The sequence below is a fragment of the Emys orbicularis genome, chromosome 3, assembly GCF_028017835.1.
Source record: "Emys orbicularis isolate rEmyOrb1 chromosome 3, rEmyOrb1.hap1, whole genome shotgun sequence".
Lineage (NCBI taxonomy): Eukaryota > Metazoa > Chordata > Testudines > Emydidae > Emys > Emys orbicularis.
This window is the reverse complement of record NC_088685.1, coordinates 210,304,379-210,331,712: the sequence shown is the minus strand read 5'-3', so window position 1 is coordinate 210,331,712 and position 27,334 is coordinate 210,304,379. Positions and strand designations below refer to the sequence as shown.

The 27,334-nt window shown below is 44.0% G+C and overlaps 1 protein-coding gene across 1 annotated transcript in view; it reads left to right on the top strand.

Annotated features, from left to right (window-relative positions):
* The window catches only part of SNX5 (sorting nexin 5), a 39,397-nt gene extending 16,327 nt beyond the window's left edge, over positions 1-23,070 (top strand). The window contains exons 2-13 of the mRNA XM_065400363.1: positions 1,685-1,789; positions 8,438-8,548; positions 9,219-9,340; positions 9,885-10,008; positions 11,789-11,884; positions 13,960-14,065; positions 14,152-14,227; positions 16,154-16,193; positions 16,276-16,362; positions 18,518-18,677; positions 21,085-21,170; positions 22,307-23,070. Of these exons, the coding sequence (XP_065256435.1) occupies positions 1,685-1,789; positions 8,438-8,548; positions 9,219-9,340; positions 9,885-10,008; positions 11,789-11,884; positions 13,960-14,065; positions 14,152-14,227; positions 16,154-16,193; positions 16,276-16,362; positions 18,518-18,677; positions 21,085-21,170; positions 22,307-22,354 (1,161 nt within the window). The 3' untranslated portion in view covers positions 22,355-23,070. The remainder of the gene's footprint in view (positions 1-1,684; positions 1,790-8,437; positions 8,549-9,218; positions 9,341-9,884; positions 10,009-11,788; positions 11,885-13,959; positions 14,066-14,151; positions 14,228-16,153; positions 16,194-16,275; positions 16,363-18,517; positions 18,678-21,084; positions 21,171-22,306) is intronic.
* Positions 23,071-27,334: the final 4,264 nt, after the last annotated feature.

Here is a 27,334-nt window from a genome sequence, read left to right as displayed (position 1 = left end):
TGCTAATTAGGATTTGAGTGGTGGGATGGGCAGTGTGCTAGATGCTGTGACCATCCCTGCTTTACAACTTAGGCTAGGTCTACACTACACAGCTTTTAGTGACATGGCTGTGTTGCTACATCCGTGCCGCTAAAAGTCACGCAGTATAGCCGCTGTTTGTTGGCTCTCCTGCTGACACAACTTCCACCCCTCAACGAGTGGTGTTTGCGTTGTCGGCAGGAGAGCACTTCTGCCAACAACGTGCTGTTCACGCTGGTGCTTGTCGCGGGAAAACTTTTGCCTTTCCGGGGGGGGACACCTCTGAAAGACACAGGTTTTGTCGTTCAATTGCCAGTGTAGACATAGCCTCAGAAAGGCAAAAAACTCTGGAAAGGGCAGGTGAAAAGATGCAAGCAAAATGGTGGGAAGCACATATTCGGTTAGTTACCAGACTTAAATATCTTAATTTTTTTAATAATAAAAAAGTTGGGGTTGGTGAAGAAGGGCTTGTTTGATTAAGCGGGGGGGGGGGAGTAGGGAGGGCGGAGTGGCTCAGTGAATGGGAAGTGTGAGGCTGAGTAGCTGAAGGGGGCACTTCTGTGGTATGAGAAGGGTGGCAAGAAGAAGAAACAGACTTCTGTACTCCATACTTATTGTAGCTTATGGTAAATGGTACAGGTAGTGTGTTTATCCAAATGCAGGATGCTCACAAATGAGCTGAAGACTGTAAACTGAAATTTTAAGGAAATATAGTGACCAAAAGGACTGCAGGTTGGAAAAATGGCTCAAGGTGGGGAAGTGCTAGTATGGGGCAGAGGTAAAGTTACCTGACTTCTGTACCCCCCAAACATCTGCCTTTTAAATGGAACCTTAACTTTGGATCTGCCAGTCTTCCAAAGACCAATTTAATATTAACTACCCCATTTAAAAAAAAAGTGAGCTCCAAAAGCACAACTGGGTTTGTGCCTTAGTTTGATCTCTGATAACCTGCGAAGACCCTTGAGGTTCAGTTTCTTCAGCTTGTTTTTGATTTTAAAAAAAAGTCTTGTTTCTACAGTGACCAGAAAATAAGTCAATTGACATCCTAAGACTGGAAACCGAGCAATGGTGGAAGGTGCTTCTAATTACTTGCTCTTTTTGTAAATACATCTTTAAAACTTATTGGTGGTTGCTATTGAAAGAAACGATGCCTCCAAGCTTCAACACCCCTGACTTTAAGTTAAAAGTGCAAGACCTTAACAGACATCTGTGGTGCTGCTGTGTGACTCTGTCCCTACCCCAAGACCTCCAACAAAATCTGGGAAGAACAGACTTTATTCCTGTTAAACCAGCAGGGAAAACTTGAAAACAGAGCCTTTTATTTTATATATACAAGGCGCAAACCAGGCTTCTGAAAACCCTTTACAGGTACCTTTAAGGACTCTTCAAAAGGCTACTGATTATGTCTGTTTAAACTTAACTCCAAGTTCAAAAGCTTCTTGCAATGTGTTTAGAGTGTGAGGAAGACTTGTAGTTCTTCTGCATCCCTTCAGCTGACGCGTACAGTTAGGTATGACCATGACACATCTGTCTCAAGATTTGAATCTTTTCAAGGTATTAATTTCTGGTTGTGCACTGTCTTTTTATCAATTTTAGATTATTGGCAAGTCAAGAGACTAATTTTGACTTCTGACTTTAGACTTAAATACTTTAACTTGTGTTTCAGGTGAGGGCTGTATCTGTGGATCTGAATATTGATCCTTCCCTCCAAATTGACATCCCGGATGCCCTAAGTGAAAAAGACAAAGTAAAGTTCACTGTACATACTAAGGTAAGTTCATGGTGAAAGGGGAAGGTGGTTAATATATATACACACACAGGCTTAAAATCCACTTGAATGAGGCAAGTAGGAAACTTATCCTGTTGTCAAATGGGCCTACACCATTAACTCCTAGATTTTAGGCTTTCATTTAAAAACACTGCAGGCCTTAACCATGAGGCCATCCTGGATCAGAACAATGGTCCATCCAGCCCAGTATCCTGTCTTCCAACAGTGGCCAATGCCAGGTGCTTCAGAGGAACGAACAGAACAAGGCAATTGAGTGATCCATGTCCTGTCTTCCACTCCCAGCTTCTGGCAGTCAGAGTCTTAAGGACACCCAGAGAATGGGGCTGCATCTGTGACCATCTTGGTTAATAGCCATTGATGGACCTATCCTCTATGAACTTATCTAATTCTTTTGTTGAGCCCAGTTGTGAAGGCCGAAAGTACAACATTCTCCTGGAGTTCCACAGGTTGACTGTGCATTGTGTGAAGGAGTACTTCCTTTTGTTTGTTTAAATGTGCTGCCTATTAATTTCATTAGGTGACCCTTGGCTCTTATGTGAAGGGGTAAATAACACTTCCTTATTTACTGTCTCCACATCAGTCATGATTTTGTAGACCTCTATCATATCTCCCCTTAGTTGTTTCTTTTCCAAGCAGAAAAGTCCTGGTCTCATTAATCTCTCCTTATATAGAAAAGCTTCCATATCCTTAATCACTTTTGCTGCCCTTCTCTGTACCTCTTCCAATTCTAATACGTCTCTTCTGAGATCGGGCAACAGAAGGGCATGCAGTATTCAAGGTGTGGGCATGCCATGGATTTATATAGTGGCATTATGATATTTTCTGATCATTAGCTATCCCTTTCCTAATAGTTTCTATCATTCTGTTAGCTCTTTTGACTGCTGCCGCACACTGAACAGATGTTTGCAGAGAACTATCCACAAAGGCTCCAAGGTCTTTTTTGAGTGCTAACAGCTAATTTGGACCCCGTCATTGTGTATGGATAGCTGGGATTATGTTCTCCAATGTGCATTACTTTGCATTTATCAACACTGAATTTCATCTGCCACTTTGTTGCCTAGTTACAAGTTTGAGATTCCTTTAACTCTTCAGTCTGCTTTGAACTTGGCTATCTTGAGTAGTTGTGGTGTTGGCAGATTTTGCCATCCCATTGTTTGCTACTGTTTTCAGGTAATTTATGAATACTTTAAACAGCACTGGTCCCAGTACAGATCCATTGAAGATCCAGCTATTTACCCCTCTCCATTCTGAAATCTGACCATTTATTCCTACCCATTGTTTCCTGTCTTTCAACCTGTTACTGATCCATGAGAGGACCTTCTCCTTTTATCCCATAACTGCTTACTTTGCTTAAGAGCCTTTGGTTTGGAACCTTGTCAAAAACTTTCTGAAAGTCCAAGTACATGGTATCTACTGGATTTCCCCCTTCTCCACATGTTGCCTCCCACCCCCGAATTCTAGTAGATGGGTGGGGCATTTCCCTTTACAAAAGCCATGTTGACTCTCTCAACAACTTGTTCATTTGTGTCTGATTCTGTTCTTTACTATAATTTCAACTAATTTGCCTGGTACTGAAATTCAGCTTACTGGCTGTAACTGCCAGGATCGCCTCTAGAGCCTTTTTTAAAAAATTGGTGTTCACTATTCTCCAGTCATCTGGTACAGAAGCTTATTTAATTAATAGGTTATGTACCATGGTTGTTAGTTCTGTAATTTCCTATTTGAGTTTCTTCAGAACTGTTGGGTGAATCCCATCTGGTATTGGTGACTTATTACTGTTTAATTTATCAATCTGTTCCAAAACCTCCTCTAGTGACACCTCCATCTTAGATGGTTCCTCACATTTGTCACATAAAAAGAATGGCTCAGGTGTGGGAATCTCCCTCACATCCTCTGCAGAGACAAGTGAGTCAAAGAATTCACTTAGCTTCTCCACAATGGCCTTATTTTCCTTAAGTGCTCCTTTAGCACCTCGATTGTCCAGTGGGACCACTCATTGTTTGGCAGGCTTCCTGCTTTTGATGCACTTGCACAATTTTTTGCTGTGTTTTTTTGTTAATCTTTTGCTAATTGCTCTTCAAATTCTTTTTTTTTTTTTTTTTTTTTTTTTTTTTGGTCCTGCCTATTTTATACATTTACACCTTAGGAAGGGGGAGAGAACTGTCCAAATGGAACCCAAGTAACTGATGCAGGGTTGTCTTGAGTCTCCAGACAGATCAGTACTGCCACTCTTAGCTTTGCTAAGCAGTGGTGGATTGAAATTAACCTCCCCATGCTTCTGTTTCTTCATCTGTAAAATGGGGCCACACTAAGCACATTAATTCGGCGGTGTGCGCGTTGATTTCCGGAACGTTGCACTGTGGGTAGCTATCCCATAGTTCCCGCAGTCTCCTCCGCCCATTGGAATTCTGGGTTGAGATCCCAATGCCTGATGGGGCCAAAAACATTGTCGCGGGTGGTTCTGGGGTACATCCTCCTCCTCCCCCCCTCCAGGGAAGCAAGGGCAGACAACCGTTTCGTGCCTTTTTCCTGGGTGAACAGTGCAGATGCCATACTACGGCAAGCATGGAGCCCGCTCAGCTCAAGACAGCAGCCATGAACATTGTAAACACCTCGCGCGTTATCGTGCAGTTTATGCTGAACCAGAACCTGCAAAACCAGGCGGCAAGGAGTAGGCTACGGCAGTGCGGCGGCGAGAGTGATGAGGACATGGACATGGAATTCTATCAAACCGCAGGCCCTGGTGCTTTGGAGATCATGCTGTTAATGGGCCAGGTTATAGCTGTGGAACGCCAATTCTGGGCCCGAGAAACAAGCGCAGACTGGTGGGACCGCATAGTGTTGCAGGTGTGGGACGATTCCCAGTGGCTGCGAAACTTTCGCATGCGTAAGGGCACTTTCATGGAACTTTGACTTGCTTTCCCCTGCCCTGAAGCGCCAGAATACCAAGATGAGAGCAGCCCTCACAGTTGAGAAGCGAGTGGCGATAGCCCTGTGGAAGCTTGCAACGCCAGACAGCTGCTGGTCAGTCGGGAATCAATTTGGAGTGGGCAAATCTACTGTGGGGGCTGCTGTGATGCAAGTAGCCAAAGCAATCACGGAGGTGCTGCTACGAAAGGTAGTGACTCTGGGAAATGTGCAGGTCATAGTGGATGGCTTCGCTGCAATGGGATTCCCTAACTGTGGTGGGGTGATAGATGGAACCCATATCCCTATCTTGGCACCAGGGTACCCAGTACATAAACCGCAAGGGGTACTTTTTCAATGGTGCTGCAAGCACTTGTGGATCACAAGGGACATTTCACCAACATCAACGTGGGCTGGCCGGGAAGGGTTCATGATGCTCGCGTCTTCAGGAACACTACTCTGTTTAAACGGCTGCAGCAAGGGACTTACTTCCCAGACCAGAAAATAACCGTTGGGGATGTTGAAATGCCAGTAGTTATCCTTGGGGACCCAGCCTACCCCTTAATGCCATGGCTCATGAAGCCATACACAGGCAGCCTGGACAGGAGTCAGGAGCTGTTCAACTACAGGCTGAGCAAGTGCAGGATGGTGGTAGAATGTGCATTTGGCCATTTAAAAGGTCACTGGCGCTCGTTACTGATTCGGTCAGACCTCAGCCAAACCAATATCCCCATTGTTGTTGCTGCTTGCTGTGTGCTCCACAATCTCTGTGAGTAAGGGGGAGACCTTTATGGCGGGGTGGGAGGCTGAGGCAAATCGCCTGGCTGCTGATTATGCGCAGCCAGACACCAGGGCGATTAGAAGATCACACCAGGAAGCGCTGCGCATCAGAGAAGCTTTGAAAACCAGTTTCATGACTGGCCAGGCTATGGTGTGAAAGTTCTGTTTGTTGAAAACCCACCCCCTTGATTGACTCATTCCTTGTAAGCAAACCACCCTCCCCCCTTAAATCACAGCTTGCTTTTAAAGGAAATAAAGTCACTATCGTTTAAAAATTATGTATTTATTAATTGATTATAAACATAGGGAGAGAACTGACAAAGTAACCCGGGTGGGGTTTGGGAGGAGGATAGGAGGGAAGTAAAAGGCCACTGAAAAAAGTCAATATAATGACAGCCTTTTGGTTGGGCTGTCCACTGGGGTGGAGTGGGAGGGTGCACGGAGCCTCCCCCCCCTCCCCACTTTCTTACACGTCTGGGTGAGGAGGCTATGTAACATGGTGAGGGGGGAGGGAGGTTATGCAGCGGCACTCTGTTATCCTGCTGCCATTCCTGAAGCTCCACCAGAGGCCGGAGCATGTCCGTTTCATCATGCAGCAGCCCCAGCGTTGCAGCCTGCCACCTCTCATCTCGAGCATCCCTCATGACCTCACATTCACTGGCATCTTTCCTGTACTTAGATACCGTGTCCTTCCACTCATTCAAATGAGCTCTTTCATTGCGGGTGCATTCCATTATTTCAGAGAACATCTCGTCTTGCGTCCTCTTTCTCCGCCACCTTATCTGAGATAGCCTTCGGGACAGAGGAGGAAGGCTTGAAAAATTTGCAGCTGCTGGAGGGATGGAAAAAAGGAGAGAAGTTTAAAAAAAAAAAACATTTTACAGAACAATGCTTATACTCTTTCACGGTGAACAACACTATTCACATTACATAGCACATATGATTTCAGTACAAGGTCACATTTTCCATCTTAATATTGAGTGCCTGTGGCTTTGGTGTTAGAGATCACAGACGCAGGTCTGGGCAACAGAATTCGGCTTGCATGTGGCCATGGTAAGCCATTGTCTTTCGGCTTCTGCACCCTCCTTTCCCACATACCAAGCAAAGCCCGTTGAGTGCTGTGGTTTTCCTGTTAACCTTCAGCAGCAGAAAACAAACTACCCCCCCCCCCCATCCAATTCTCTGGGATGATCGCTTTATCCCTCCCCCCACCGCGTGGCTGGTATCCAGGAAGATCCCTGCTAGTCAAAGGCGAAAAGCTCAGCGCCAATTCCTCCCTCCCCGCCTTGGCTAACTGCAGGGAAGGATTCCTTTTCAGCCACAGGCAAACAGCCCAGTAGGAACAGCCACCTCTGTCCCCTTAATTAAATTCCCGTATTTTAACCAGGTTACCATGAGCGATATCACTCTCCTGAGGATTAGACAGCGAGATAAAGAACGGATGTTGCTTGAATGCCAGCAAACACCGGGACCATACGCTGCCAGGCTTTGTCATCCAATGATACCAGATTACTTGCTACTAGCATGGCGTGGTCAAGTGTCCTACCATGGAGGACGGAATAAGGCTGCACTGCCCAGAAACCTTCTGCAAAGGCTTTTGGAGTACCTCCAGGAGAGCTTCATGGAGATGTCCCTGGAGGATTTCCGCTCCATCCCCAGACACGTTAACAGACTTTTCCAGTAGCTGTACTGGCCGCGAATGCATCCCAAGTCCTCAGGGCAAATTAATCATTAAAAAATGCTTTTAAACCATGTTTTATATTTTAAAAGGTAAACTCACCTGAGGTCCCTTCCATGGGGTCATGGTCTTGGGTACTGGCTTGGGAGGGTACTTCAGTCAGGCTGAGAAAAAGATCCTGGCTGTTGGGGAGAATGGAGTGCTGTGTGCTCTCCGCAAGCTCGTTGTCGTCGTCTTCCCCGTCCTCAGAATCCTCAGGTGTGGCTGATTACCCCCGCCTTGGAATCCATGGTCAGAGGTGGGGTAGTGGTGGCGGCCCCCCCAGAATTGCATGCAGCTCAGCGTAGAAGCAGCATGTCTGCGGCTCTGACCCGGAGCGACCGTTTGCCTCCTTTGTTTTCTGATAGGCTTGTCTGAGCTCCTTGACTTTCACGAGGCACTCCCTATTGTGGCCTCTCTCCATCATGCCCTTGGAGATTTTTTTTTCCAAAAGTTTTGGCATTTCGTCTTTTCGAACGAAGTTCTGCTAGCACTGAATCCTCTCCCCATATAGCGATCAGATCCAGTACCTCCTGTACGGTCCATGCTGGTGCTCTTTTTCGATTATCGGCCTGCATGGTTACCTGTGCTGATGAGCTCTCTGTGGTCACCTATGCTCTCTTGTGCTGGGCAAACAGGAAATGAAATTCAAATGTTCGCGGGGCTTTTCCTGTCTACCTGGCCAGTTCATCCGAGTTCAGATTGCTGTCCAGAGTGGTCACAATGGTGCACTGTGGGATAGCTCCCAGAGGCCAATACCATCGAATTGGGACCACACTAACCCTAATTTGAAATGCCAATATCTATTTTTGGCGCTACTCCGCTCGTCGGGGAGGAGTACAGAAATCGATTTTAAGAGCCCTTTATTTCAAAATAAATGGCTTAGTTGTGTGGACGGGTGCAGGGTTAATTCGATTTTAACGCTGCTAAATTCGAATTAAACTCCTAGTGTAGACCAGACATAAGAGCTAGATATCACTAATTTTGGTCAGCTAAAGTGGTATGGCACACTTGAATATCTTGTTCCTACAAAATTATCCTTTCACTGCTAAGGGAGATATGCAAAGAAGGCTCACCTTAACTGAGGGCTAGCCAACACTAGAAAAGGCAATTAGGTCTGGCCTTTACTAATCAAAAGGGCTTGCTATGGAAACTAATGAACAAAAACTGCTTCTAAAAGCACTAGCTTACAAAACAGTAGGACTTCTGTATCTCTTCTCTTCCAGACTACACTGTCAACTTTTCAAAGCCCAGAGTTTTCAGTTACGAGGCAGCATGAAGACTTTGTGTGGCTACATGATACACTTACTGAAACTGAAGAGTATGCAGGATTTATTGTAAGTGTTTGTTTTGCTTAGGATTGAATTTTATAATGGGAAAATGTGGTGCACCTAAGAGGAAGTTAGTAAGGATGCTAACCCTGCTAAAGTAAATACTGCTAGTATTTTCTGTCTTGGATCGTAACTATGTAGATTCAATGTGGTTGTAACATAGCTTTGCTTTTATCTTCCCTGAACTGTCTGAAAACCCTGCCATACCCTGCCCTCCACTCTTTTTTTTTTTTTTTTTTTTTTTTTTTAAGCTCCTGGTATTGGAATCCTGCAGGTACTGCAGAGTGGATTTGCCCCCATGTTGCTATCATTCCTTACCCCATAGAAGCCCTTATGGAGAGAGATTGATTACCCTGCTGCCAGGACTTTTGAGAACTTGACACTTCAGTGTTGAGTCCAGGGATAGCAGCTGGTGGAGAGCCTCCATTAGTACGGCTTCTCCAGGAGCCATGCTGCTCGCAGGATAAACAGGCCCGTGCCTCCACATCATATGACACAGGATTTGTGGGCACTCTGGATGAGCCCTATTGCATCCACAAACAAACTGCACTACACAAAACCTGGGTAAAAAGAGCAGCAGTACATTAGTTTACAAGGTAGCTATGGAAACTCCAGGAACCTTCACTACAGAGTGATAGGTACTTGCAACTAATACAATCTATTTTATATTGACTAGATACCTCCAGCACCTTCAAAGCCTGACTTTGATGGTCCCCGAGAGAAGATGCAGAAACTTGGGGAAGGAGAAGTCTCTATGACAAAAGAGGAATTTGCGAAAATGAAGCAAGAACTAGAAGCGTAAGTATGTGTAGCTGTGTGTAGACACCAAAGTCAGTCTGCATCTTGATGGAGGATCTACTTGCATGGTAGCACCAACCCTGTTTAAAATAAGGCTCTGACTTGAGGTGTAACCTCACCATAACACTTTTTTTTTTTTTAAACCAGGTCTCTGTTTCTAGAAAGTCTTGGACTTGGTTAGATAAACCATATAAATGCCTAACAACCTTAGTACCTTTCCCAGCCCTGAAGAAGAGCTCTGTGTAGCTCGAAAGCTTGTCTCTCACCAACAAAAGATGGTCCAATAAGAGATTACCCCACCCAGCTTGTCTCTAACCTTCATAAGACGTCTTTTGGCCATCACTGTGTGAATTCTAAAATATACTGGAAATGGCCAGGTGGAGACAGGAATGCTTGTTCAGAAGCACGAGGTCAAAACCTGAAGCGTTAAATAAAATTATTTTTGTCAGAGCAACACTTTGTGCAGTGAAGCAGGGGGTACAGACTACACGTCTTCATCAGTGCTTAACTTTGAGAAATTTTTTTTTCCCCCTTGATCTTCCAGTGAATACCTTGCTGTCTTTAAGAAGACTGTGTCATCACATGAAGTTTTCCTTCAGCGACTTTCTTCTCATCCTGTGCTCAACAAAGATCGCAACTTCCATGTTTTCCTAGAGTATGACCAGGATGTAAGGAATCTTCCTCCATTTCCTCTGAACTTCTGGGACAGGATGTTAAGAATGCAGTCAGTTTCCATGAACTCGTTTATCAATTTTGTTACAACTACAGCAAATTCTAATGTAAACACACAATCCTACATAGGGTTTATACCAGGGGTTCTCAAACTGGGGGTCAGGACCCTTCAAGGGGTCATGAGCTGTCAGCCTTCACCCCAAACCATGCTTTGCCTCCAGCATTTATAATGGTGTTTAATATATTAGTGTTTTTAATTTATAAGGGAGGGGGGTTGCACTCAGAGGCTTGCTATGTGAAAGGGGTCACCAGTACAAAAATTTGAGAACCACTGGTTTATACCGTTATCTATGTAGGATTGAGCAATCAACGTCTCAGAATATCCTAGGGCCAAAAATGCCATCTTACTCAAAGCTTTTTTTTGGGGGGGGGTCCGTATTCATGACAGAAATATCATTGCCTCAAAAGATAAATTGCAACATACAAACCAGGCTCGATTGACTTAAAATGCTGACTTTAAATCAGGACTTAAATCGGCAAACGAGTAACATTGATTTAAATCACTGATTGATTCAAATCTTGTTTTGCATGTGTGCCTTTCAGTTGTCTTCCAAAAGAGGCTGATTCTCATGGGTGGTATAATTTGGTATTACTTTTTGCTAGCTAAGAGGATGCACTAGATCATGATTTGTGTCAAACTACATTTAGTTGGAAATTTGGAATTAGATTTAAAATGCATAAACAGCATTTAAAAATGCTTTAATTAAATAAAACACCTTTAAATATTTTGAATATGTAAGAAAAAATAAGCAAGTCATAAATTAAAAACATTTTGATGAACTTATTCAAGTGAGCGTTCACTGTAGTTAGCTGAATTGAATTGACTTTTTGGTCGTCATGTCCTTCAAGGTTTTAGACCTTGTAGATCTCGTTCCCATACCCACTTCTATAGATGGGCAGGGAACAAGCTATCAACCCCCACTTGGTTTCTCCACTTTGAATAAACTAGTAATTGAATTGAACTAGTTGAATACACAAAAATGAAGAAAATAATCTCACTGCAGAAGAGGCTACTGCTAAACTGGTTTAGCCCTTCAACAAACTTTGATTCCAGGTGCTTAGCCAGTGACTTTCTTGAAGACTTCAGCAGCAAACATACGTCTCAAATATTCTTGGTTTTTAAGCATTACAGTAATGATAGGCCTTAACATAGGTTATCATAATTCAGAACCAATTTTAAGTAGGATTATTTTTAAAGAAAAATGTACTTAAAAAAATCCCTTTAGCAAAAATTTATCTACCCTGATAAAATTCAGCTTCAGAAAAGCCTGTGCACCTCAAATCCTTTCTTTCTCCAGCTGTAAGGGCTGTTGTGTAACATGCCCATTACACAGCATCTCTGCTTTGTATGTTCCCTCTTTATTCAGAGAGATTAAAATATAAGCTGTTAAAATGCACCTTACTTCTAATGCACCTGCAGCTGTGGGAAAGACTGTTATAACATCCTTGTTCATAAATGAATTCAGCACAAAGAGAAATTTAATTCCCATGTTTCTAACAATAGTCCCTTCATTACAAGAAGACCTCTCTGGTGCTATAACTTGAAAACGGGAATTCTAGAGGAAACTTGCAATTCAATCACTTTTAAAATATACCTAGAAGTTAGCGCAGTACAAACATCACTTTGTATGGTGCAATGACAACACCACTACAACATTAAACTTGAAGCATGTCTTTGAATTACTTCTTACTCCCCTAAAACTTTTGTTGTTTTAGCTAAGCGTTCGGAGAAAAAATACAAAAGAAATGTTTGGTGGCTTTTTAAAAAGCATGGTGAAGAGTGCTGATGAAGTCCTCTTCTCTGGAGTGAAGGTAAGATGATTTGCTCCCCTTCAATCAGATACCTTTTCACTCTTGCTTTCTACTATGTAGGATTGCTTTATTCCTGGTGCAGGTTTCTCCTAGCTTTGTCAAGAGTATACTTAATAACTTACCTACCTCATATTTGCTATCAAGTCTGAAGGATCAGTTAAGCCAATCCATTGCAGAGTTGAGAGCACTTGATTGTGTCTGAATAGGTAAAACCTGCCTACGTAGAGGAAGTACATGAATGGCAAGCTGGGGATGTTGACAAACCTGGGCTCCAAGGATATAAATACTGGAGTTGGGCATCCAAGGAGTCAGTTTTGGTGGTTCTTCTCTCCCTCTTCTCCCCCCCCCCCCTCCCAAAAAATAAAAAAAATAAAAAAACTATTTAACTCTTCAGTATACAGTGAAGAGTCACCCAGTAATATCCTGCCAAAGAAACTGCTCTGAGTGTAGTTGTTAACTCTTGGGCATAAATGTGGTGGTCTGCTGAAACTTCTGCATATCTAATAGTACTAGAATGCCTCCACTCAGCTCCAGAAACCAATACATCCCACTGAAGTGGGGTGTGGGGGGAGATCGGGGACTACTGCCTGCCTGCAGGCACTGCCCCTACAGCTCCCATTGGCCAGGGAACTGCGGCCAATGGGAGTTTTGGGGGTGGTGCCCACAGAGAGGATCAGTGCGCAGAGCCACGTTTCCTCTTCTACCCCCCCCCCCCCCCAAGCACATTGGCCCCTTCTGGGAGCAGCGTGGGGCTGGGGCAGGCAGGGTGCCTGCCTTAGCCTCACTGAGACGCCTGAGGTAAGTGCTGCCCAGTGGGAGGCCACACCCCAGCCCTGAACCCTCTCCCAGAGCCAGCATCCTGATCTCCTCCCTCCCCCCCCACACACATACCAACATTGTGCCCCAGGCTCTGCCCAGAGCCTGCTCCCACACTGCAAACCCCTTGGCCCCAGCCCAGAGCCCGCACCCCACCTCCAATCCACCAGCCCAGTGAAAGTGAGTGAGGGTGGGGGGGAGGGAGTGATGGAGGGCGTGGGGGTGGAGTGAGCAGGGTGGGGGCTCAGGGAAGGGATGGGGTAGATCTTGGGTTGCCCTTAAATTTCAAAAGTGATCTTGGGCATAAAAAGGTTGGAGACCCTGCACTAGAATAATGGAACTGTTAACATTGAGTGAAACCTTGGGAGACCGGCCACTGAACCTCTGCCCCTTCAGACAGCAATGCTAATCTCCCATGACCTAAGCTTTTTTCTAAGGAAATGTCATAAAATCGGATGTAAAGGTTCAGCTCCTGCTGACTGTAAGTAGAGAACTAGTCATCTTTGAAGTGTTCGTAACTCGGAGAGGTGTTGACTAGTGATGGACAGCATGTTGTAGCACAGTTGTTTCCGTAGACAATGAAAAGTTGAGGTAACTCTATACTACATTTCCAGTGTTTCTCCCAACCTTCTGAAGTGCAGAGCAACTGATGCACGTGCATCGTGTGTTGCATCTGCACTAATTAAGAGTTGAATGTGATAAAGCTTTTTCTTTCCATCCTCAGTGTTAATTTTGCCTTTAACTTCCTTTTGCTTGTGCTTTTAAGTGGATTACCACATTAATGAACTTGGCTGCACTAAATACATAGTAAAACACTAAACTTTATGGTACATGCTGTAATACCAGTTATGACTGTAAGAACCATAACTTCTGAACTTTTTTTGGTCATGTTTTAAATTGCTGCCCATCACATACCACTGGCCTGGAGAATCGGGTCTCCACTAAGTTGGGTGGAGGTATGTCAAAAGGAAAATGAAAATTCAGTGCCATCAGACTTTGTTTTTTCTTTCTTTTTTAGGGGTCCCTCATCACTTCTGCATAAAGAGGAAATTGTACTAGAGAAACTTTTTAAGCAGCTGTGGCTTGTTTCATTGTGTACACTATGAAAGGGAGGCTAGAAATGTGTAGCGACACTTAATGGCCAGATTCACAACATAGGGGCAAAGGTTTAAAGTCTCTTACTGAACTCCTTGGTAAATGAAGGAGATGCTAATGCTCTAGCCGTGCAATCGGTCTAACAGATCATATTCTCTTTTCAGGAGGTGGATGACTTCTTTGAGCAAGAGAAGACTTTTCTCGTAAACTATTACAACAGAATCAAGGATGCATGCGCAAAGGCAGATAAGATGACAAGATCACATAAAAGTGAAATCTTTTTACAAACCTTTTCTATGTAATGTCAGTGTACGTCACTAGAGACAAAACTGACAGCATTGTCCTTGTTCCTGCAGATGTTGCAGATGACTACATCAGCACTTCAGCTTGCTTAAACAGCCTGGCTTTTGAAGAGCCCACAGTCACTAAAAAGTAAGCAAACCCACTAATTGTTCAGTGAATACCTGATCTTGGACTTTTGTATGGAGTACTCCAATTTTAATCCTGTTACACAATAAACTGAATCCTGGCCTTGTCTGAGGTCCCCTCCTTGGTAATTAGTATCTCTAGTGTTGGTGTTCAGAGTTTATTTCTATTTTATTTTTTTTAATGGTGCTATCAATATGGCACATTGAACTTTTTTTTTTATGCCACATATCCACTTCCACTTAATGTTTTTAAATAGAATCCTAGTTGAATCCAGCAGATTTGGACTCTTGGTGCACAGGATGTCTGACCAAGTTTTAGCCTTCTAGAATCCTAGAACTGGAAGGGACCTCAAGAGGTCGTCTAGTCCAGTCCCCTGCACTCAAGGCGGGACTAAGTATTCTCTAGACCATCCCTGACCGGTGTTTGTCCAACCTGCTCTTAAAAATCCCCAATGATGGAGATTCCACCACCTCCCTAGGCAATTTATTCCAGTAACTAACCACCCTGACCGGAAGTTTTTCCTAATGTTCAACCTTAACCGCCCTTGCTGCAATTTTAAGCCCATTGCTGCTTGTCCTGTTCTTGGAGGTTAAGAACAACAATTTTTCTCCCTCCTCCTTGTAACAACCTTTTATGTACTTGAAAACGGTCATGTCCCCTCTCAGTCTTCTCTTCTCCAGATTTAAAAAAAAAAAAAAATTAATCTTCCCTCATAGGTCATGTTTTCTAGACCTTTAATCATTTTTGTTGCTCTTCTCTGGACTTCCTCCAATTTGTCCACATCCTTCCTGAAATGTGGCACCCAGAACTGGACACAGTACTCCAATTGCAGCCTAATCAGCACGGAGTAGAGTGGAAGAATTACTTCTCATGTCTTTCTTAAAATACTTCTAATACATCCCAGAATGATGTTTGCCTGTTCTTGCAACAGTGTTGATTCATATTTATCTTGTGATCCACTATGACCCCCAGATCCCTTTCTGCAGTACTCCTTCCTAGGCAGTCATTTCCCATTGTATATGTTATACAAAATGTTATAGAAGCCCTGTCTAACATATAACTAAGTTTGTACCCTGTGCATGACAAGCTTGTCTGTAAATGTGGCATGTGTCCATACATGGCCAATACTCATGGTGGTAACTAACCATGTGTGTCCTTTGCCTGGACCCTGTAGTAGTCTGACACATGGCTGCCTTCTGGTGATGTCAGAATTTTTAGTGTAGAAGGGACCCCTGACTACCTGTAAACAGGTTGGCCAGTCTTCCTTCTTCCTAGCTCCTGTAACCAGGTCGCACTAGAGTACATTGCCCTTAGCACATGTAGAGGAGCACCCACAACATGAGACTTCCTATATGCTGTTAAGGTGCATGGGATAGCTGTCAGTATCTTCCCAGAATGCACTGATACCATTCATTGGTTGGTTGTGGGTTTGGACAAACACTGACTTATAATTGTCGGCACCGAGGCTCTCTTCTCAATGCAAGTCAGCGATTTGTTAATTTATCAGGCCAGTTTTTCCTGGGAGAACCATTCTGCATATGAGGCCTGAATGACTTGTATAAATAAGTGTGGTGCAATGCAAAATGTCCCCTCAAAGTGGTGTCCTGTAAGCATTATTAAACACTTCTTTGTGGCTCTAGAGCATAAAGTCAAGCCCATTGGAACAAAGCTTACAAGTTAGGTAGACTCTCTCATAGCAGGCTAAAGCTAAAAGTGCCTTGTCTTCTCTCACTGGTTTCAGTCCGGACATATTTTCTTTCTTGTACTCTAATTTCCTCATTCAAATAAGAACTTGTCTAAACATGCACCTACACCAGTATGCAAACTTGTGTAGGTTTCTGCTCTTATACTAACAAATCTTGTGTTCTTTAAGTGCTACATTACAGGTTTCCATGAAATGTAAGTAAATTTTTTTTTCTGTTCTTTTAGGTACTTGTTGAAAGTTGCTGAGCTCTTTGAAAAACTCAGGGTAAGAGCTTCTTTGAAGAACTGTAAATCTAGGTTTCATTGTCTCTTGTTACATCATTCCTATCTGCTCCTTTCTTCTGTAGAAGGTAGAGAGTCGTGTGTCATCAGACGAAGACTTAAAGCTGACTGAACTGTTAAGATACTACATGCTCAACATAGAAGCAGCAAAGGTGAGCCACCTCTGCCAAAGCTGCTCCTGTATTTATTCCCTGAAGTTAGTTAGTTACGAACTTGCTAATTAGCACATAAGCTTGTGCATGTGTGTTCTCCCCCCCTCCCCCCAAAAAAACCCCCACAACCAGGAATACAGCCTGAGTCTCTTCCCTGCCTTGTCCCTGGAAAAATAGATGTGCTGTGCATGTTTTCTGGGCTTTAATCCAGCAGAACGGAGTAGAGAAGTTCAGAGCAAAGTGTTGTGAGGGGACCCTTGACAAGCCACTCCTCCCACCCCCCCCAAAAGCAGGGATCTGCTGACAGCTTAAATAGCTCAGCAATTGTCAACTGGGGGAGACTCTCAAGTAGTCAAAACTCCCTTTTTACCACTTAATGTAAGAAAGCAGATCTTCAAGGCAGGAGGTCAAGTCTACCAGCTGTTTTAGTTCGAGTCTCTCAAAAGCCCTTCAGGTTTCCTATTGGATTGTGTTGTGCAACATTTTTTTTAAATCTTAGTTTGTAAGAAGATAATCAGATCATAAGCAGCTGTACCAACTTGAGTCTTGCAATTAAAAGCAAGAACAACAATCTCAGGTTAGATATTCAGTATGTAACAGCCTTTCATGACGAAAGGCTATCGTCCCCAATCCTGACAGACACGTGCTGGGACTGGGTGACGGGATGGATCACTTGATTGCCCTTCATTCCCTTGGAAGCATCTGGCATTAGCTACTGTCAGAAGACAGGATACTGGGCTAGCTGGACCATTGGTCTGACTCAGTATGACTGTTCTTGTGTTCCAAGGCCCCTGAGGGTATGTCTGCCCAGCAAAGAGAACCCTGTGGCTGGCCTGTGCTAGCCGACTTGGGCATGCAGGGCTTAGGCTGCAGGGCTTTCATTGCTATGTAGACTTTGGGACCCTGCGCAGCTGGAGGGTCCTAGAACTTGGTTTCCAGCCGGAGCCTGGAAATCTACACTGCAATAAAAGCCCCATGAGCCTGCGTCGGCTGGCCCTTGCCAGCCGTGGGTTTCTCTTTGCTGTGTAGCTATACCATGAGCTGTCACCATTCCCATAAAGCTTGAGGGTGGGACTTTCAGAAGTGCTTCGTGTAGTCCTAATGCTGCTCCCATTCAAGTAATGGTAAACCCACTGACCTAAATGGGGAGAGACTTGAACTCAGTGCTAAGGTTTTTTTTTTTTTCAGAAACAACACCCTCTATGTTTAAGATTAAAAATGGCACCTGCCTCCTACCACTTCTCATTGCTTTGTCACAGATGTGGTATGAACTTGAGTTCAGATTCCATTCGATCAAGTTTATGGTGGGACCTTCTATGTACCTTCAAGAGCAAACTTTATTGCTGGTCAGTGTTCCATTCTGATCATACTGGTGCTGTTACGAAGGAGAGTGCCATGCTGGGCTGGAGAAGATGTTTCCATCTGCACTATTTGCAACCCTAGCATAGCTGTGGTTTGCGTCAGGCTTGTACCATGGTGTGTCTAGAGTATAATAAATGTTACTGCATTGGATCATTCAGAGAAATGCAATACAAACACTCTAGCCCCTCAAACAGTGGCCTCAGTATCTTTAGTAGTTTTACAGGGCATTGTTGATGCCTTAGAACTGTTCTTTTTACAGAACACTGTTTTGTATAAGTATTTCTAGATTAGTGTAAATATAGTGCTAGTGTATCTTTGGGTGCTTAAAGAGTGACATTAATGGCTGCAGAAAGTCCTGCCTAATCTCTCCCCCTCCCCCCCTCCTTGAGCAGAAGTATTCTGTTCAGGATATGAATGCTTGTAAGGAAGGACAGGCAACCCCAGGGCTCTAAGGAGGTTGATAAAATTGGTTTGGATGAAGGAGAGGGGACAATGGCTTCACGTTTTAAAACTCTTGTGTGGCTTTAAATAAGTGTAAAGTGACTTTCCTGGAGCATCTATTCTAGGGATCCATAAATAGCTGCTCTTGAACTGAAAAGCTACTTTCAGCTTCTTTTTATGCTTCTAAGAGGTAGGATCAAGTGCTCTGTTAGCCTCATACAAAAACTGTACTTCTAAGCCTATTGCTTGCCTTACTCTGCAACCAAAGCTCAGAATCCAGAACCAATTTCTCTGGCTGTTACTCTTATTTGTATCCACAGCATCTAATCTCCCTTTTTTAAAATTATTAAAGGATCTCCTATACAGACGTACCCGGAGTCTGGCGGACTATGAAAATTCAAACAAAGCCCTGGACAAAGCTAGATTGAAAAGCAAAGATGTCAGACTGGCAGAAGCGCATCAGCAAGACTGCTGTCAGAAGTTTGAGAAGCTTTCCGAGTCTGCAAAGGAAGGTAAAACCTCATCACGGCGCACTAAATTCCATTGATCCCCTGCATCCTTTCCAGGCCTCTCTGAGGGAATTTCTCCATAGTAACTCCATGGAGTACTGTGCTCCACAGCTCACCCAAAAATCCCATTTCTCCTAACTCTTCTCTTTAGGCTAGCAGGCTTTGAGTAAGGTAGTCAAGCGAACAATATTTACATCACATGGACAAGTCTCAGCATCCCTAAATATTCCTTTCTAATTGGTGACCTCAATTAAACGTTCAGTCATTTGGTGTTCTTCAAACTAAGCAGATCATTGTAATACTGAAGAAAGAACAGGGGCCTATCCTTATAGTGCTTTAATGGTCCTGCATTTTCCTTTTGGGTTGAAGCTTTGTTCTTGCTATCTCCCTCACCCCAAGGGTAACTTTGGAACTAAATCCCTTCAGCTACACAAAGTCAAGATGCCCAAATGGGTGTAGGTCAGTGATCCATTTAGAGCAGTATTTGAGTCATGCAGGTCTAGTGTGAGAGGTATCTAATGGAAAACAAGGCAAAACTCTTCTGATCAGAGCCCACGCATGCTAGTAAAACATGCAAGAGGAAATTCTTGTTTCCCAACAATCCTCACTCCCAAGCCTGCTCTACCAGCTAGGAGGGGCATTCTAGGGCAGAGCTTACAGGTCCGCCATACCCTCACCTGAACATCTGTACACTTTTTACACAAGGGCAGGAGTGGTCTGAGAATGCACATGCTGCTGGCCAGAACGTAAATGTACATGATTGCAGCTTCTCTTGTGGCCAAATAATACAACTAGAGAACTGCACGCACCACTTCAGGAGTATAGGACTGAAACTTCAGAAGGTCTCATTTGGAGTGACTCTTCTGACTTGTCTGTCTGAAGGAAAAACTTGATTTAAGGGTTTCAGTACGTGCATCACAAACTGAGCACACGTTAAGATGCATGATGGTGCAACTCCAGAGCACTGATCTGATCTAGCAGCTAGATCAGAGAACTGAGAATTCAGTTCTACTTGGAGAGCTGCCTCTGACTTGCCGTCACTTAGGGTATGTCATTTAACCTCTTGGTGCTGCTGTTTTATTGCATATAAAATCATAACCTCCCACCCAGTTAAGTAAATGTTGGATTTAAGGGTCTCTAAGCACTCTGCAAAGTACTTGCTTTGCATAAAAGTTCATGTCGTGTTGCAGCATGAATGACTAAAGCTACTCTATAATCTACTGCACATTGCATTCAACCACTGCTACTTAGGAGTATGTTCATAAGTCTAGAGTAGGTTTGTGTTTTAAGGAGAGAGGAGGAAAAAAAAAAAACAGTTGACTCCCATTTCTGCTGGACTGTCTAGAGTATCTAGTCAGTATCTGTCTCTAACTTATCAGAGGGGTAGCCATGTTAGTCAGGATCTGTAAAAAGCAACAGATTCCTGTGGCACCTTTATAGACTAACAGACATATTGGAGCATAAACTTTCGTGGGTGAATACCCACTTCGTCAGACGCATGTTTGAAGTGGGTATTCACTCACGAAAGCTTACGCTCCAATATGTCTGTTAGTCTATAAGCTGCCACAGGACTCTGTCGCGGTCTCTAACTTAGTCCTCTTTCTTTTATATAGCAGTCTCTTTTGTGTATGCTAGGGATTCTGCAAAGGTGTTAGGTTCCTACTACAAACAGCTTAATCTAGGACTAAGCACAAGGGATTCAAATAGATAAACAGATGAGGTGAGCAAAGTGCTTTCTAGTGGGTACTGTGTTGGGACCCCATGCTTCATGGTGGTTCTCTTGTGCTTCTAGAAGGTCTGGCAGTCCAGCAATGGGTAGTCCCTCTTGTCTGACTTCTCTCCATGCAGAGAGGAGGCGCAACACATTGTCTGACTGCCAGCCATTCCAAGTGCTTTCCTAGATGAGGTAAGCCACAATTCCTTTCCCTCTGCTGATTCCTTACACATGGAGTCTAGCCCCATGTTAAGCAGGGTTTAAATGGAGTTAGCTCCCTTTCTCCTGTGGTACCACCCTATAGTCAGTCTCCCTATGCTGCAAAGGAGTTCAAAGTGCAGATTCCTGGGCTGTCCACACTATTGCTTTTATACTCTCCTTCTAGGAGGAAACAGGAGGCCGTAAGGGCTATTCCTTGGAGTCCTTGGGTCTACTCTTCTTGGGGACACTATTCTTCAGAGGAGGAGCTAGGCAGGGGTGTCAAACTTGTTCTGAGTGCTGAATGCTGCTTTAGTCTGAATCACATTAGGATGGCTTGACTTGCAACCATAAGAATGTAAACTTTGCCAATTAAAACCATACGTTTGGCAGACTGATGCCATGTGCATGGGGTAGAAGTAAAGGGCAAGTCCTCTTGCGTTTCCCCGCTTCCCCAGAATGTAATGTTCATATATCCCCTCCCTCTTGTGTTTGTAGAACTGATCAGCTTCAAGCGGAAGAGAATAGCAGCCTTTCGTAAAAATCTAATTGAAATGGCTGAGCTGGAAATCAAGCATGGGAAGGTAAGAACCCTCTCCCTAATGTAAAGTGCACGGCTGTAACATCACATCTGGGACCACATAAACTCCCAAACCTTTCTCCTGGTGAAACTGCTTTTTTACTCTGGTTGCACATTAGAGGATTGTTCTTTCCTTGTAAAGCTAAGGAATTGCATGCGAAATAATCTTTTAAAAAGGCTAAGTTTGAGTCAAGTACTAAAACTAGGAAAAGTCAGATTGGGTTGGCCCCTGTGTGTATGATGATAGTCTTTAATTGACATGATTGCATACTAATTTTTTTCAACAGGCCTCTGCGGTATTCTGTATGGAGTATGTTCAGGGATTGAATATCCAGTACGGATAATGAGGCAGCTTGTAGGACCCCTGCCTCATTCACTGGAGTAGTTGAAAGGTGTAGAGAATGCTGCAGGAAGAAGATAGGACCCAGTTCTCCTGGGTCTCTTCCACAGACTCTCTATGTGCCGCTGCACAATCACTTAAATTCAGAGGTGGCCACTGTGTTCCTCATCTTCTGAGAGCCCAGCTTGAGACACCTGAGGCCTCATTCATGAGTGCTGAGCACTCAGACCTCCAAATAGTCCATGGGAGCTGCAAATGCTTAGCACCTCTGAATAATCAGACTGCAGGTATCTCATGTTGGGCATTAATCATTCAGGCACCCACAGTTAGTGGACACTTGCAAATCCTGGCCTTGAAGCTCCCTGTGCCTCAGTTTCCCAGCTGTAAAATGGGGAGGGTACTTCCCATCTCACGAGTTGCACAGACGATCTTGCAAATGCTTGTTCTATAGTGAGCACTGAATGAGATGGTCCCTGTGGGTGGAGGAGGATAGTATGTGACCTCATAATTAAGGACTCTATATGCACACTTCAAGGGGCAGAATTAAGGTTGCTTGTGCAACCTTAATTTTGGCACTTCCTAACTGGTTTGCTTTTTTGTGCAACCTTAGCATCCTTCTAGTGGTCTTTGTAGTGATGATACTAAATGTAGGTTTCAGACAGAGTCCAGAAAATTCAGCCTTTCCATTTTTGAGAGCATCAAAAGTGCAAAGCTCACTTGTTTCCAGAGTGTGAGAATTAATTTGGTGCCTGTTTTTGATCCCATGCTTCTCACTGAGAATGAACTGTCTTCCCTTCCAGAACAATGTGTCTCTCCTGCAAAGCTGCATCGACTTGTTCAAGAACTAAGGCGCCTTAATCGGAAAGAATGTGAAAAACCAGCATCCGTTGCACTCCGCAGCCATGGGAAAATTTATATTTAGCTTGACTTCATTAGGTTAAAATATATAAATAAAGACATTGTCTCAAACATTTTGTTTGACGAATACTTAACCATGTTGATGCCAATGTATTGGCTTCCATGGTATAAATGAAAGCTGAATTGCATATGAATTACTTGGATGTAGCCAATTTCCAGTTGAGAGTTAATATCTCAAGGTGGGCAAAAAGTACAAGTACTAGATTCCAGAATGTTGACCAGTTTTCTAGTGATAAAAAGGGGCAACTCTCTCCAAGTGTGAATGAAATGTAGGTGGTATTGCAATCTCCCTATAGCCTAAACTATTTTAAAGAAGTTCATATTTGGGAGGGTCTTGTGTACATTAAGCAATTTTATAAGGTAAAAATACATTCCACTTCATAGACAGATTTCTACTACAGTGTATTTTGGATTTCTATATCTACATTCAGTATTTGTACACTCAGCAATACAGCAAAAATAAAGATGTCTAATACTATGAAGTGTTTCTATAAACTAAATGGCCTTGTATAATCATCTGTATATGGGATTTAAACCCCACGTAGTTTAGGGGAAGATTGTTTTCATATCATGAACCTGTTGCACACTGAATATCTAACCTGAATGATTGTTGCAATTAAAGGCAAAAACAAGACTGAAGTTGGTACAGCTGCTTATGGTCTGATTATCTTCTTACAAACTAACAACATTTAAAAAAAAATGTTGCACAACACAATCCAATAGGAAACCTGAAGGGTTTTTTTGAGACTCTTGAACTAAAATGGCTGGTAGACTTGATCTCCTCCCTTGAAGATCTGCTTTCTTGCTGTACTTTGCATCCTGGCACTTTCCTTTTCTCTAACTGGTAGCTGAGCTCAGGTTGGTTGTCCTAAAGAAATACAACATCTCAGTATGCTCTGAGTGGCAGGTGAATTGGGTATTGTCAGTGCAAGGATGGGCAAATTGATCTCTCATGGGACAACCTTATTTTGTAAACATCTGAATTTCATTATGCCACCATATACTTTGTGCCTGTATCGTGTTTTTCATCCATGCTTTATGAAAGAGTAATATCATTGTCCCCATTTTACAGATGAGGAAAACTGAGGCATGGGGCTATGACATGCCTTGCCCACTGTCCTTCAACAGGCAAGTGGCAGAGGTGGGAAGAGAACCCAGGTCTCCAGAGTTCCAATCCAGTAGCTTTAATTTTAATCAACTACCACATGACCTAGGCAGGATCAGTTTAGCTGGGCAGTAAGTGTGGCCCTGTCTAAAATGCAGTTGGCTAGTCATAGAACTAGCCACCTTCCTTTCCCTGCCCTGTTCTTGTGTCCCTGCCTTGATCCAGCATTAGTCCTTTCACCTTTCCAAGATGGGTAGAAACTAACACAACAAGCAGTCCAACAGATCTGCTCTGTTGCTTATCCCATAGGCCCTAGAGCAGGACTGGGGCCTTGCTCTAGGTGCTGCCTTAAGACCGTGTTGCTGCCTTGAAGAGTTTGCAGTCTGACAACATGGAGTAAGTAGGTGTAGCGCTGCTGGGTAGGGGAGGTATAGGAAAGGATAAGGCAAGTCCTAAAATGGGCAAAGTAGCTGTACACAACTTCTTTTAAAGAAGGAAAATAGACTTGCATGGTCTGTGCTGGCTTATGAATAGAGAGGCTGAGTAGTCTCTCAAAGCCTGCTTTACTCTTATTATAAATTCAAGGTTTCATGACACACCAGTCATCAGTAAAACACAAGGCATATCCACTACACCGCCTGTAGCCACAGCTCCTCTAGCTGCAACTGTTTTGTGACCTCTGGCAAGAGCTGAAGTTGCTTGCGTCTGACGCTGTCCAAGAGGTTTCCAGGGAAGTGGGACAATAGTACTATTCCCAACGTATCTCTGCTTTTCTGTAAGGTTCTGGCTAAACCTTTCTCCAGCCCTCTCCTGCGTGGGCTCCTGCTGTGGATTTAAAGAAACACTACACTGTCCTCTTTAACCCACTTCTTCCCTGTGTAAACCATCTTTAGCAAGAACTAGTATTTAAAACTGTAGATCTAAGTGAGTCAGTGGGGTCAGTAATTGTCTAGAGCGGGTCGCCTTGGTGGGTTTTAGCCAGTTGGTTCATGTCAAAATAGTAGACTCCTGTGAAGTAGCATTGATGCTCTATCACCGTGGTTATCCCTTTTCTCTCAGGCTCTTGCAGGAGTTCCATTTGGTTACAGGATTCTGTTTCTTCTGCCTACAGCTCCTTCCTATGGTAAAAGCTACAGCTGTCCAATGCTTTCCCATCAGTTTGATTTGGGAGGGGGTTTCCTGTCTCAAGTTTGGGTATATTTCAGGCTCCATTGTGACTTAGGCCATGTCTACAGAGCACTTACATAGGCAAAATTCTTGTTGCCCAGGGGTGTGAAAACACCCCCACCCCCCGGCAATATAACTTTTGCGGGCATAAGTGCTCGTGCGCACAGTGCTACGTTGGCAGGAGACACTCTCCCACTGACGTAACTGCCGCTGTTCGTTGAGCTGGTTTTATTGTGTCTACGGGAGAGCTCTCCTGTCGGTATAACGTGGCTACATGAGCAATCTTACAGCGGCACAGCTGTGAGTTTGGAAGTGTACACATGGCCTCCCATCCTCTAAAGCAGGGACCCCTTGCTGGGAAGACTTATATGGTTTGCAACAGCTTTCCAAGCTCCCAGCCCCCAAGTAGTTCATCTGGGCAACCTCTTGCAACCAAGGGAGTGACCCTGTCCGAATTGACAATGGGGCTGTGTGTTGGAGAACTCATAGCAGTCTATACTGCTTTCTCCCTTGTGCTTGGGGGTGGCAGGGACTAGCAGTGATAGGTTTGAAAACCTATGGGTCCCACCAGCTGACCGCCTAGAGCTGGTGAAATAGCCTGACAAAGGTGCCTTGAAACACTTCTGTCACCAGCTGAATTGTGAGGCCAGTGGAAAAACAGAATTACCAGGAAAAGTAGCCATTGGCTGGCCATGTCATCTTTCTGTACCCACCTTATTCTCTGAAATAATATCCTATCTATCCCTCCCCAAAAGCAACCTGCAAGCAATAGTTCCTGGACTCTAATGGGGTGGGAGATGTGGGGGAGTTGAAGGAGTGGGGCCCTCACTGGTCTGGATGGATGCTGGACTGCCAGATGATTCACCTACTGCCCCACAGCCCTCAAGGGGAGTGGTCAGTTGCAGATCAGGCTGTGGGCCTACCCTGAGCTGCGTCTGTCCACCTTTAGAGGTCTTTGCTCAGTGGCCAGCAGTTTGTGGCTGGGACAAGTGAGTGCAGTATATGCAGTGACTCTGCAGAGCAGTAGTAGCCAGTAGAGGGTGCTATTGTATTTTTTTTCTTTTTTTTCTGAGAGCATCTTGAGATGTGCGTGTGCAGATGCTCTGTGCTCCCAGCACCTCACTCCATATACAATATGTACCTATAGGGAGGGAGCTGACCGGCTTTCAGGCCAGTGAAGGGCACTAGTTCTCCAGCAAATACCCACTGGATGCTCCTGGCTGAGCCTGGTGGCTACTGACCTGACAGCAGTAGTGACACTACAGCGAGGCGGCTGCTCCACCATAGTTAAGATTGTAACTGAGTGTCCACTGTAAAACTGACTTCTGTCCACTCCTAAAATTTAAAAAAATTATATTACCTTGAATCTTAATGGGTTAGTTCTGTAACCCTGGGAGACTGTCACCCTGACAACTACTGTGATTCACATTAGGGGTTTATTCTCTGGGCCACTTGAAATATATGGTGGGTGAATGCAGTTCCTTAATTCTGTTCTTTTCCTTGTCACTTTCCAACATGCAATTGATTCCCCGAGCGGCGATCTAGTGCCTTTTAACACTGGGCAAGGACCTTGCATAAGCAGCGTTGCCATCTCTTGCAATATTTGGTGTGTTTCTTAAAGCCCCAGCTTCTGGAATCAGGTGAGTGGGGAGAACTTCTCTCTCACCCCCCCGCCCCATTTTTTTTTTTTTTTTTTTTTTAATGAAAGTTTCTAGCCCTCCTGGTTGGGTCACATCTTCAAACTTTCCTCCACAAGTGCATTGAAAAGGCTAAAAACACAGAAAGCAAATAAACAGAACCTAAAATGTATTCTTTAGAAATCTCCTGGGGAGGTTTTAAGCCAGTCTCGTCATTTTTGAACGCTGGCGGTTGGCAATACCGCATAACACACCTTGTTTTCTTTTGGAAGCACAGTGGGGGACATCCTCTCCGGTGTATTTACTTGCTCTTTTTTCAGGGAGTGCTGTATTGTTGTATCATACTGGGGCAGAGTTAAAGTTGTTAACGGCGTGTAAGTGCCTCGTGTGAGGAATGTGACCATAACTCTGCATTTCCTGGGGTTTGAATGTTCTCTCTTAAGCTAGCATTGGAAAGGTTACACATGCTTCAAACCCAGCTATGAGCATGCAACTTTAATGATGGATTCCCACTTAAAATGACATTGATCAGTCATTGCAATGCTGTAATTTAACTGGCTGATCTGCACTTATGTTGTACTGATGTAGCTGTTTTAGCTAGAGGGGTGTGTGTGTTTATTAGAAATAAATACTGGTAAAAACCCTCTGGTGGGTGCGGTTCTATCAGTATAAAAAAATACATTATGCTGGTATAGTTACTCCCCTGCCTGCGGAGTAATAGTTACATCCGTATAAAACACACATCGATATCACTGGGGAGGTGGTCCTGCTTTAACTTGATCACAATCAGGCCTTGACAGCTGTAAGGGCCCTAGCTCTAAGGGATTTCCTGATGGGCTATGGGAATACAACTGGTTGTGGGTTCCCCTCTTCCCCCCCCACCTCCCAATCCTGTGGGTGGCAGGCTTGGACAGCCTTCTACAGCTAGTAACTAACAATATGTGGCATGGATTTACAGCATGACTATAAATAAGTATCCGTGGCGCTGCTGGACAATCCAG